The sequence below is a fragment of the Notolepis coatsorum genome (assembly GCF_963971535.1).
Source record: "Notolepis coatsorum genome assembly, chromosome: 14".
NCBI lineage: Eukaryota > Metazoa > Chordata > Actinopteri > Aulopiformes > Paralepididae > Notolepis > Notolepis coatsorum.
Window position 1 is genome coordinate 87,187,304 of NC_140178.1, and position 12,898 is coordinate 87,200,201.

At 43.9% G+C, this 12,898-nt stretch overlaps 1 protein-coding gene across 1 annotated transcript in view; it reads right to left on the reverse strand.

Moving 5' to 3' along the window:
- desi1a (desumoylating isopeptidase 1a) overlaps positions 1-7,450 on the reverse strand; it is a 44,561-nt gene extending 37,111 nt beyond the window's left edge. The window contains exons 1-3 of the mRNA XM_084329908.1: positions 7,194-7,450; positions 6,480-6,501; positions 5,784-5,853 (exon numbers count right to left, since the gene is read on the reverse strand). Coding sequence (XP_084186034.1) covers positions 5,784-5,853; positions 6,480-6,501; positions 7,194-7,338 — 237 coding nt within the window. The 5' untranslated portion in view covers positions 7,339-7,450. The remainder of the gene's footprint in view (positions 1-5,783; positions 5,854-6,479; positions 6,502-7,193) is intronic.
- Positions 7,451-12,898: the final 5,448 nt, after the last annotated feature.

Genomic DNA, 12,898 nt, shown 5'->3' on the forward strand with positions numbered 1-12,898 from the left:
GAAGACATAATTTTATTATCAACAAGCATCACGCGTTGGAAAGAGCTTCACCCAGTATTCCCTCACTGGCATCTTTTCTTGTTAGGTTGCCCTTACACTGATGAATAGAAAAAGGCACATCATTAGTAAAAATAGAGAATAAGAGGGGCCCCAGGCAACTCCCCTGTGGGACACCGCATTCTAACCCTCTGCTGCCTGACAAAGCACCATTAAAATAGACCCTCTGAGACCTCGAGGACAAATAACTCCTGAAAAATAAAATTGCTGAGTTATTAACACTTTCTGCACCAAAGACGTCGTACAACGGGTTTCAAGTTCATGCGAATTCTGCCAGATCACGGCGTACGACGTTATTTTGATCATATTTCATATTTTCGCCATGGTATTCATATTTCACTCACGGAGCCTTGTCTGATGCTGTGGGACTCAGCACAACTCTGCAACATGGTGGATGATCGGCGAGTTGCCAAACCGGATATGCCGGTTGGACATCGGTGCGTCTCCTAAATCCGTCCGACCACTCGCATATCATCCCAGGACTCTAGCAACACACCGTGGATATGGATCGCTGCCATATGTGACGACCCCCACCCTACCTGCTAATGGAGAGTCTGTTGACTCACCAGGAAGCATGGTGGAGTGGGTGGCTCGTTATATGCTGAAGGGGGGGTGAATGATGGGGAGAATAATGGGGAGACTGAGAAGGTTTCTCTTTGTACCACTACAGTGGACAGGTCCACCTCTCCAGTAGCCGGCCCTGAGGAAGGAGTAAACCCGGATGTGGTGTTGCAGGGGCGGTTGAAAAATTCAGAGTCATTGGGGAGGTTGGATGTGATTTTGGCAGATTTGGATGACTCGAAGCGTGTTGAGTTAATAGCTCTGATTAACCGTTATCCTGCTTTATTTTCAGATGTACCCTCACGCACACATCTAATTGAACATGATGTGGATGTGGGAGAGGCAGCCCCAATAAAGCAGCGCTTCTATCGTGTCTCACCCGAGAAACGCAAGCATTTGGACAATGAGGTTCAGTATATGTTGGACAACCAAATTGCCGAATCTTGTTCGTCAAGTTGGGCGTCGCCTTGCCTGTTGGTCGGTAAACCCGACGGAAGCTATAGACCATGTACTGACTTTCGTAAAGTGAATAACATTACCAAACCAGATGTGTTTCCTCTTCCCTGCATGGAAGACTGTGTAGATCAGGTGGGATCGGCTACTTACGTGAGTAAGTTTGACCTTTTAAAAGGTTATTGGCAAGTCCCGCTGTCTAAGCGTGGGCAGGAGGTTTGCGCTTTTATCACTCCCTCTGGGTTGTACAAATATTTAGTCATGCCGTTTGGTCTTCGAAACGCCCCCGCTACTTTCCAGCGCCTTATGAACAAAGTAGTGGCTGGTCTGGATGGGTGTGCCGTCTACCTGGATGATGTGGTGATCTACAGCGATACATGGTCTGAACACCTTCAGCGTATCCGGGCACTGTTCAAAAAATTGGTCTGGGCACGGTTGACTATTAACTTGGCCAAATGTGAATTTGCAAGAGCCACTGTCACCTATTTAGGAAAGGTGGTCGGTCAGGGCAGCGTACGCATGGTTCAGGATAAAGTTGTGGCTATTGTAAATTATCCCCCTCCAGCGACAAAAAAGGATTTGATGTGTTTTCTGGGTTTAGTGGGCTATTATCTGAGTTTTTGTCGCAACTTCTCATCCGTAGTAGAGCCGTTGACTAACTTGTTGAGGAAGGACTCGAAGTATGTCTGGTCAGGCAGATGCCAAGTGGCATTTGAAAATGTGAAGGCCCTATTGTGCTCTGAACCTGTGTTAACTGCTCCACGTTTAAATTACTCCTTTTCATTACAGGTGGATGCCTCCAACGTGGGGGCAGGGGCAGTCCTCCTGCAGGCGGATGTGCATGGGGTGGATAAATCGGTGGCCTTCTTCTCGAGGAAATTTAACACCTACCAACTTAACTACTCAGTTATCGAGAAGGAGGCGTTATCACTGATTTGGGCACTCCAACATTTTGACGTGTATCTGGGGTCAGGGGTGACTCTCCTGGTGGCGTACACGGATCATAATCCTTTGACCTTTTTAAAGTCCCTCCAAAATCCCAACCAGAGGTTGATGAGGTGGGCTTTGTTTTTACAGCCCTATTCTTTGGACATTCGTCACATTAAAGGGTCTCAGAATGTGATTGCGGACGCATTGTCCCGCATACCCTAAGTTGGTCCCATGAGGATACCTTGTTTTGCCTCTCTCTATCTGTTCCCCAATCCCTACTGTCTCCTGCTCTCTTAAATAGCTTCTTAGGGCCCTATGTTGCTGAGAGCGGAGGCAGGATGGTGAGGGGAATGGGTGAAGGGTAAAACAATGTTTATTTTGATTTGAATATAGGGGACAAAATATTGTGTTACTTGAGTTTATGTATTGATTTAGTTTGGTTAGTCACTTGTATATCATCATCATCATCATCATTTTATTTATCCGTACATGGAAACACCACAGTCCAACAGTACATATTCACATAATTCACAAAAAATACCATGGCCGAAAGGAACAGGAAGAAGAAAAAATCTTATATATACCTGCCCCTACACACGTACAACACACCGATAGACATATTGTGTAAAACCAAACAGAATATACCCATTTTGCAAAAAATAAATAAAAATTTAACATCAACACAACCAAATTAAATCAACATAAATAAACCCATTTTGTCTATCTATCAGTCAAACTACATATTTAGGTTAATTCATTTACACACACACACCCCCACACACACACTTATATAATGTATTATACTTCTATATACTATCTAATTTCTATTTTATTATAATATAACTAAATCATACTATTATATAAAAATGTAATTTGTTAATAGGGAAGAACCCTTTTCTTTAGGGGGAGGGTGGGACGACCCCCACCCTACCTGCTAATGGAGAGTATGTTGACTCACCAGGAAGCATGGTGGAGTGGGTGGCTTGTTAACTGTATGAGACTCACCTGTGCAGTGCAGAGCTGCCTGCTCCTGAATATATGTGTCTCTGTCTAATTCCCTCTCTGTCTGCTTTCTCCACTCCCAGGCACAGGTTGTACCAACACCCAAGCTGCATCCTTTGACATATTGTAACACTGATACTTACACCAAACACACACCACAGCATACTTACTCACTCATCCTACAGCTACAACTACAGCTCAGCATTCAATACCATAGTCCCCTCCAAACTCATAGCCAAGCTCAGGGACCTGGGCTTGAACTATGACCTGTGCCAGTGGGTCCTGGACTTCCTGACGGGCAGACCCCAGGTGGTAAGAGCCGGCAACTGCACCTCCTCATCCATCACGCTCAACATAGGGGCCCCCCAGGGCTGTGTTCTGAGCCCCCTCCTCTACTCCCTGTACACACATGACTGCGTAGCACAGCGGAACAACAACACCATCATCAAATTTGCTGATGACACAGTAGTGGTGGGCCTGATCTCTGCCAACGACGAAAGGGCCTACCTGGAAGAGGTAGAGAACCTGTCACAGTGGTGTCAGGAGAACTGCCTCTCCCTGAACGTCAGCAAAACAAAAGAGATGATTGTGGACTTCAGGAGGTCGGGGGTCAAGGACTACAGCCCCCTCAGCATCGACGGGGCACCAGTTGAGAGAGTGAACAGTTTCAAGTACCTCGGAGCCCACATATCCGAGGACTTGACATGGACCACACACATTGACAGTGTTGTGAAGAAGGCACGACAACGCCTCTACTTCCTCAGGCGCCTAAGGAAGTTCCAAGTCAGTCAGAAGATCCTTAGGAACTTCTACTCATGTACAATAGAGAGCATCCTGACCGGCAACATCACCTCCTGGTTTGGGAATAGCACTGCACAAGACCGTAGCAGACTACAAAGAGTGACACGTTCAGCCGAACGCACAATTAGAGGGGGGCTTCCCACCCTCCAGAACATTTACAACAAGCGGTGCAAGGGGAAGGCTAAGAGAATTATTAAGGACTCGAGCCACCCGAACAACTGCCTCTTTGAACTGCTGCCGTCAGGCAAGCGATACCGGAGTCTTATGGCGAGCACAGAAAGACTCAGAAGGAGCTTCTATCCCCAGGCCATCAGGCTGCTAAACGAACAATAATCGCTAAACGAACAATAATCACTATGCAACAACCATCAAATGCACACAGCACACACACCCACACGCACACACTCACTCAAACAAACAACTCACTGCAGCACCCACTCTCCACACTTTAGATCACACAAACACACTTACACTTTATATTTATTGATAAAGGATTTGCACTACAACTCGTACACCTACTGTGAATTGTACCTAAACTGCACCTCGTCCATTTATGCCTTGCACTATATAGTATTGTATATTAGTACACTGCACAGTATTGTATATTGTATGGTAACTACGTCTACGAACATTGTACATATGTCTAAACTGAACACTGTGACCTCTTTTTTTACTTCTAATTTTTACTATGTTTTTATTTCATACTTATCTTGTCATGCACAGTCTCTGGAGCGCAACAGTAAGAAGCATTTTGTACAAAAGTATTCTGTACTTCTGTATGACAACTATTAAAGAAACTTGAACTTGAAACTTGAAACTCCACACACTGCACTCACCACTGATTCTAATACAAAACATTCCATTGTTCATGTCCTTATGCTTTTGTTTGTTTAGATAGGTTTAAATAAATCATTTTTGTTAAATTGTTATCACGTGTGGACTCCCTATTTCTCATAAATTACCTGTTTGTGACACATAACTCAATAATCGACATGATTTGGGCGTGTATTAGTATTATACAAACCGGAAATGGATCGCCTCGATCCCCATCAAATAACTGGGATCTGTTTGCTCCAGTATCATCGCCCAACGGTAAGAGGAGGCTGCCGTGACGTTCAGCGTTTTTGTTTATTATTATCGATGCAAACTGCTCTGATCTATATATCACCCATACTACATGAAGCATTTAACGACGATCGCGGAATTATAAACGACCCCCCCCCCCCCCCCGTTCACCCGCGCATGATCAGGCATAACGTTTAGGACCATGTACAGTTGAAATTTTTAATATAGCGTGGATCGGTATCAAACGGCATTTGATCATCTAATATATGCATTTATGCCTATATCTCACATTCTAGGAATTACTGCAGAAAACGATAAAAACATATTTATACTCTAGGCGGTATTTTCGTATGAATGTGTGAATGAAAAAGTAAAACGTTCCTACATCCTGAACGATAGATAATCGATGTTGAATGGGCCATAGTAATGTCAATTTAGCAATACAATTTAAAAAGTTATAGCCCTGCAAAGAAGGTAAACATCTCCATAGACTTAGACTGGTGGCAGTGATCAAACATTGATGGATATAAGCGTGGCAGTTAATGTGTTAAAACCATAGCAGATGAGTTTTTGTATTAAAAGATTGTGATCGATCACATCAAATGCGGCACTGAAGTCTAACATAATAGCACCCACCAGCATTGAACTATCGATAGCTGAAAGCCAACTATCAGACATTTGTGTCAAATATGTACTGTATATGTTTTTATTTATTTGAATTTCCCAAAAATATATTTTTTTACAGTATATTATGTATATATATTGTGGACAACGGTATAGTAAAAATAAATCCATACCTTTGCATGGATCCATGACGGTATACATTTATATTTGGTAAGTGTATCTATATTTTATTCATATAGGCTACTTGTTTGTTGGGAGATTAAAAGTAGATTCTGTTGTCAAAGTCTTACTGGTGAACAGGTAGAGATCCCCACACCACCGAAGAAGAACTCATCTCCATACACCACGATGGCCGTGTGCCTGGAGGCATAACAGAGAAATGGTATTCAGATATACTGTACAAGATGTATACAAGATATGTCATCGTTACTAGGGCTGCGTGATTCATTTTATTTTATTTTCAATTATGATTTTGGCTTCCAACGATTATGAAAACAAGATAATCAAGATAAAACGATTGTGGAAATCCACTGTTAAAAAGACAAAATAAATGTAAAGTTCAATAAATGCATGATGTTTCCAAAATCAATGAGTTGTGTTAAATAATTGTGATATTGGTATTTACCGTGATTATGATTTTTGCCATAATTGAGCAGCCCTAATCATTACCATGCAGTAAATGTGCAGTCACTGAAACTGCCCAAGGTATAATGCATTCCTCAGTGCCTCAATGTGTTCTTAATTAATCTGTCCGGTTAACAACTAACAGCAAAGTTGAGAGCAGAAGAGATGGGAGATCATATTCTGGTAAATATCTACTCCACAATTTAATTAGTTATTTATTTATGCATTTTTTTTTACCTAAATAATTTCAGGTTGTAGAGTGTTGTATACATGTATAATGGCTGTTAGTTAGTGTTGTTGTATAGTAGTGTCTACTTGCACTACTAACGCTGATAGAGCTAGAACAATTTAGTTAAACTTACCAAATTCCATCAAGCTGTTTTCCTGAAACACAAAACAGGAAAAAGTAGTTAGTGGGGAATTAGGGTAGCCTATACTTATAATAGTATAATAATAATAATAATAATAATAATAATAATAATAATAATAATAATAATAATAATAATAATAATAATAATAATAATAATAATAATAATAATAATAATAGTACTTATTTGAAAGACTAAATAGAGGTTGACGATACAAGGAGTGCTGGTGTGTGGTACTAATGGCAAATGGTGTGTAGACAAAATATTGTAATTTCATTTAATTTGAAATCTGTGACTCCCTCCCCACCATCGAATCTATAGTTCACAACGGGTGATGCATTAAACCTAATAAGAAGGACCAACCCTTTTTGCCCCAATTTACCCCTCGAATGCACCTACCGACACAGTCAATAAAGCACATCTGTAATCTCGCGGGCCAGATGTGTGAGGAGGTGTGGCTACACGAGATTAGCACACCTGTTGTTGCAGCAAACTAGATAAATACTGCAAATAGAGAGGCTTGTTTGTAAGAGTGTGCATCATTATCATCGCTGAGCTTCCCTAACCAAACGTTACTATAATTTTACATATCATCATCAATATCATCATCATCACACGATTCCAGATGCTTATGAAAGCATAGTCGGCACAGCCAGGTGTTTTGTAAAGGCAAATTGTATGTTAAGATTTGTAAGAAGTGTCACTCACCTAGCATGATAGGGCTGAGACTACGAGCCATTCCTCTGGACAGGTCATAAATGTACAGCTGTACACTGTATCTGGTGGCATTATTATCCATAACTGTGTGAATCCCCACAATTGGTTTGTTTTCTGTTAGCCAGGGAGCTAACATTAGCTAACGGAAACAGCTGAGAGAGAGAGAGATAAGAGAGGCTTGTCTCTGGAGTGAGTGTCCCTTGCAGCTGCTGTGCAGCTGATTCCGGCCAGGTTCCGATGAATGTAAACAGATCAATAATCCGGTCCTTTTACAACAATAAAGTCGTTAGATATTTATCGTATCTGACTGTCAACTATTCATATTCGGAGACCAGGTTTTTTTCTGCGGATGCAGCGCTACAAAGATAGATCAAAATACTATAAATTAATACAGAAGTATTTGGCGCCCCCATGTGGCCATTTGCTCCGTTCTGTTACACTGAAAAAAGGGACATTTCACTCCAAATGTATTACTGTAATTCCAATTTCTTCGGTTGACGAGGACGCGGTATTTGAATGGGCAGAATTTATAATCTGTAATTGGGTCATGTCATTATAAATGATCATGTAATAAAGCACAAGTCAAATACACGTTGTCATTGATACTCAACTCAAGTAAACTGTCCTGTGTCATAAAGTAATAACCCTAACTAACCTTACTGTAATGCACTTGTCCTAACATACTAACCTACACTGTAGCACTCAATACCTTGATGAACATTGTTACTCAGCTGAATGAATGAATGAATGAATGAATGAATGAATGAATGAAAACTTTATTTAACAGATTGCAGAATAGGTACAATACAGTACGGCTCAATACACACAATTGTTAAGGGGATGCAGACCAGAGAAAGACGTTTGTCGTGTTTACATCAGGGTCCCCCATTTTCAATTCATAGTGAGTTTCTTTAATAGTTGTCATACAGAAGTACAGAATACTTTCATACAAAATGCTTCTTACTGTTACGCTCCAGAGACTGTGCTAGACAAGATAGTATCAAATAACATAGTATACGTGTAATTTAGAAGAAGAAAATGAGGTCACAGTGTTCGGTATAGACATATGTACAATGTTCTGAGTTACCATATAATATACAATACTATGCAGTGTACTAATGTACAGTACTATCTAGTGCAAAGCAGAAATGGGATGAGGTACAATGTAGGTACAATTTACAGTAAGGTGTACGAGTTGTAGTGCAATCATTCATCAATAAATATAAAGTGTGGGGAGTGGGTGCTACAGTGTGTTTGTTTAAAGTGGGTGTGTGCTATAAAGTGTGTGGAGTGGGTGCTACAGTGTGTTTGTTTAAAGTGAGTGTGTGCGTGTGGATGTGTGTGCTATGTGCGTTTGGTGGTTGTTGTTGTGTAGTGTTCATTCATTGTTCGTTTAGCAGCCTGATGGCCTGGGGATAGAAGCTTCTTCTGAGTCTTTCTGTGCTCGCCTTGAGACTCCGGTATCGCTTGCCTGACCGCAGCAGTTCAAAGAGGCAGTTGTTCGGGTGACTGGAGTCTTTAATGATTCTCTTAGCCTTGCCCTTGCAACGCTTGTTGTAAATGTTCTGGAGGGTGGGGAGCCCCCCTCCAATTGTGCGTTCGGCTGAACGTGTCACTCTTTGTAGTCTGCTTCGGTCTTGTGCAGTGCTATTCCCAAACCAGGAGGTGATGTTGCCGGTCAAGATGCTCTCTATTGTACATGAGTAGAAGTTCTTAAGGATCTTCTGACTGACTTGGAACTTCCTTAGGCGCCTGAGGAAGTAGAGGCGTTGTCGTGCCTTCTTCACAACACTGTCAATGTGTGTGGTCCATGTCAAGTCCTCGGATATGTAGGCTCCGAGGTACTTAAAGCTGTTGACTCTCTCAACCGGTGCCCCGTCGATGCTGAGGGGGCTGTAGTCCTTGACCCCCGACCTCCTGAAGTCCACAATCATCTCCTTTGTTTTGCTGACGTTCAGGGAGAGGCTGTTTTCCTGGCACCATCCCGCCAGGACCTTGACCTCTTCCAGGTAGGCCCTCTCGTCGTTGGCAGAGATCAGCAAATCAGCAAATTGTCGTCAGCAAATTTGATGATTGTATTGCTACTCCGCTGAGCCACACAGTCGTGTGTGTACAGGGAGTAGAGGAGGGGACTCAGAACACAGCCCTGGGGGGCCCCTATGTTGAGGGTGATGGATGAGGAGGTGCAGTTGCCTGCTCTCACCACCTGGGGTCTGCCAGTCAGGAAGTCCAAGACCCACTGGCAGAGGTCATAGTTCAAGCCCAGGTCCCTGAGCTTGGCTATGAGTATGGAGGGGACTATGGTATTGAATGCCGAGCTGTAGTCGATGAATAGCATTCTCACATAGTTCCCCTGCCTCTTGTCCAGGTGTGATGCTGCTGTGTGCAGCACATGGGCTATGGCGTCCTCCGTGGACCTGTTGGGGCGGTATGCAAATTGCAGGGGGTCCATGTTGATGGGGAGGGAGGAGCAGATGTAGCCCTTTACTAGCTTCTCAAAGCACTTCATGGCTATGGAGGTGAGAGCTACAGGGCGGTAGTCGTTGAGGCAAGCAGGCTTGGCTTTCTTGGGTACAGGGATAATAGTGGACTTCTTCAGGCAGGTGGGGATGACAGCCTGTTCTAAGGACAGGTTAAATATGTCAGTGAATACTGGGGCCAGTTGGTCGGCACAGACTTTTAGGACGCGGCCGGGGATGCCGTCCGGACCTGCTGCCTTCCTGATATTCACTTTTTTAAAGGTCCGCCTCACCTCATGCTCTGTTACCCTGAACACTGCGCCTCCATCAGCAGCCGACCCCCCCCCCCCCCCCCCATTGCCGTGGCTTGTGAGCTGGTGTTGTTATTACCAGCATCAAACCTCGCATAGAAGGTATTGAGGTCATTTGCTAAGGAGATGTCACTGTTCAGTTTGAGGGGGGCGCCTTTGTAGTCTGTCATCGTTTTGAGCCCCTGCCACATAGCTCTAGAGTCAGCTTGTTCAAACTGGAGTTCAATTTTATCTCTGTAGCGCCGTTTGGCCTCTGACACTGTCCTCCTTACGTTGTATCGCGCCACCTTGTGGTCATTCATGTTGCCTGCCACTAGGCCGTCGTTGTATGCTTTGGTGCGCTCTCTCAGAGCTTCACGGACGGATTTGTCTACCCAGGGTTTTTGATTTGGGTAAACTCTCATTTTGGTAGTGGGGATTGTCTCTTCCACCATAGTACAAACATAGTCCACCACTGTCTCCGTGTAGACATTAATGTTATCTGTGTCGCGGAACACATTCCAGTCTGTGCAGTCAAACGCAGACCGGAGCGTCTCCTCTGACGTCAAATCCCATTTCTGCACCTCTCGCGAGACTACAGGAGTACTTTTGATTCTCTGTTTGTACATTGGTGAAAGAAAGATTGACGCGTGATCTGATTTACCAAAGCCACTATCAGAATGAGCCTTGTAGCCACCTTTAAATTGCGTGTAACAGTGATCTAGGATGTTACCGCCTCTGGTGTTGCAAGTCACATGCTGATAGAAGTCAGGTAATACCTTTCTCAGATTGGCGCTATTGAAATCACCCAGCACCAAAATGGCGGCGTTAACGTTCGCCACTTGTATTCTATTTACCTCGTCGTGGAGTCTGGAGAGCGCAACGTTGTTACTGGCTTGCGGTGGAATATACACTCCGATCAGGACGATCGCCGTTAACTCCCTCGGGAGGAAGAAAGGACGACACTTGATGGTTATATATTCCAGTTCTGGGGAGCAGTGGTTGGATAATTCCTTCACGTTAGTTGGATCGCTCCAATTTTTGTTAAACATGAAGGCAATACCTCCTCCACGTTGTTTACCGGACTCTGCTGTCCGATCCTTGCGATGGATAAAGAAGTGATCGGCTGGTTGGATTGCGTGGTCTGGAACCTCCGGTGTGAGCCACGTTTCGGTGAAGCAGAGAACGTTGCAGTCCCTAACGTCTCTTTGGTATTGAATCCTTGCTCGGATGTCATCCAGTTTATTGTCAATTGATTGTACATTGGCTAGCAATATACTGGGCAATGGTGTTCGGTGGCGTCTGGATCTCAGCCTGTTACGGATCCCAGCTCTCTTCCCTCGCCGTCTGATTCCTTTGTCTCTGGGGGCGAGATCCGGTCCTGATGTCCTCAAGATCTCAACAGGCCATTGTTTTGGTTCAGAGAGCTGATCCAGAGAGTAATCCAGTCGGTAAGTTTCCCGTAATCCAATGTCTATAAGTGACTGACGGTCATACACATTAAATGCACCTACTGTTGGTACAGACAAAACTCTTAAAACTATAAATATTAACAAAAGTAAGCACAGTCTCGACGAAGCGCACAGACAGGCAGCCGGTCGTAGCGGCGCCATCTTAGAGACTAGTGAGCTGATAGACTTGTCCCCTTCCTGCTGTCTTGTTGTACAAAACTTGTAAGTCGCTTTGGATAAAAGCATCAGCTAAATTACTAAATATAAATGTAATGTAATAACATAAATAAATACATAATAAAAACCAAGGAACTCATCTTTGACTTCAGGAAGAACAGTGCAGACCCCACCCCCCTCTGCATCAGCGGTACGCAGGCTGCGTGTAACTGTTCCGCAACAGTAAGTGACTTCCGGGGTGCGTGTACCTGTTCCGCAACAGTAAGTTACTTCCGGGGTAGGCCTGATTGGCCCCGACAGGCACGTGACGCGGCAAACTCAGGACGCGCAACGAGGCTGCTGAGAGCTGTCGCGCGGAAATAGGCTGTCTATTGCCATTCTCTAACACAAACTCTAACCTTAACCAGCTCCTTAACAGCGCCTAAACTTAACCGTTCTAACCTTAACCAACTCCGAAACAATGCCTAACCTTAACCTTAACCATGCCTAACCTTAACCATAGAAAGAATATTGCCATTCTCTAACACAAACTCTAACCTTAACCAGCTCCTTAACAGCGCCTAAACTTAACCGTTCTAACCTTAACCAACTCCGAAACAATGCCTAACCTTAACCTTAACCTTAACCATGCCTAACCTTAACCGGCGAAAGAATACACGTTAAAAAAAAAATCACGTTAAAAAAAAATAAATCATGGGATTTGAACTCGCGTCAACAACGAACCGCAGGACCACGGACCGCTGCTATGCCAGGTGAGCTAAAGCGCCGAATGAGAGTCATAGCGGATTTGGACGGTTACGTAATTCCACAAGCTCTGCCGAGCGTGCTTTTAACGTGATTTTTTTTTTAACGTGTATTCTTTCGCCGGTTAAGGTTAGGCATGGTTAAGGTTAAGGTTAAGGTTAGGCATTGTTTCGGAGTTGGTTAAGGTTAGAACGGTTAAGTTTAGGCGCTGTTAAGGAGCTGGTTAAGGTTAGAGTTTGTCTTAGAGAATGGCAATATTCTTTCTATGGTTAAGGTTAGGCATGGTTAAGGTTAAGGTTAAGGTTAGGCATTGTTTCGGAGTTGGTTAAGGTTAGAACGGTTAAGTTTAGGCGCTGTTAAGGAGCTGGTTAAGGTTAGAGTTTGTGTTAGAGAATGGCAATAGACAGCCTATTTCCGCGCGACAGCTCTCAGCAGCCTCGTTGCGCGTCCTGAGTTTGCCGCGTCACGTGCCTGTCGGGGCCAATCAGGCCTACCCCGGAAGTCACTTACTGTTGCGGAACAGGTACACGCGAGCAGGCTTGCAGTGCTCGTATCACTCGGTATCACGCTGTGAT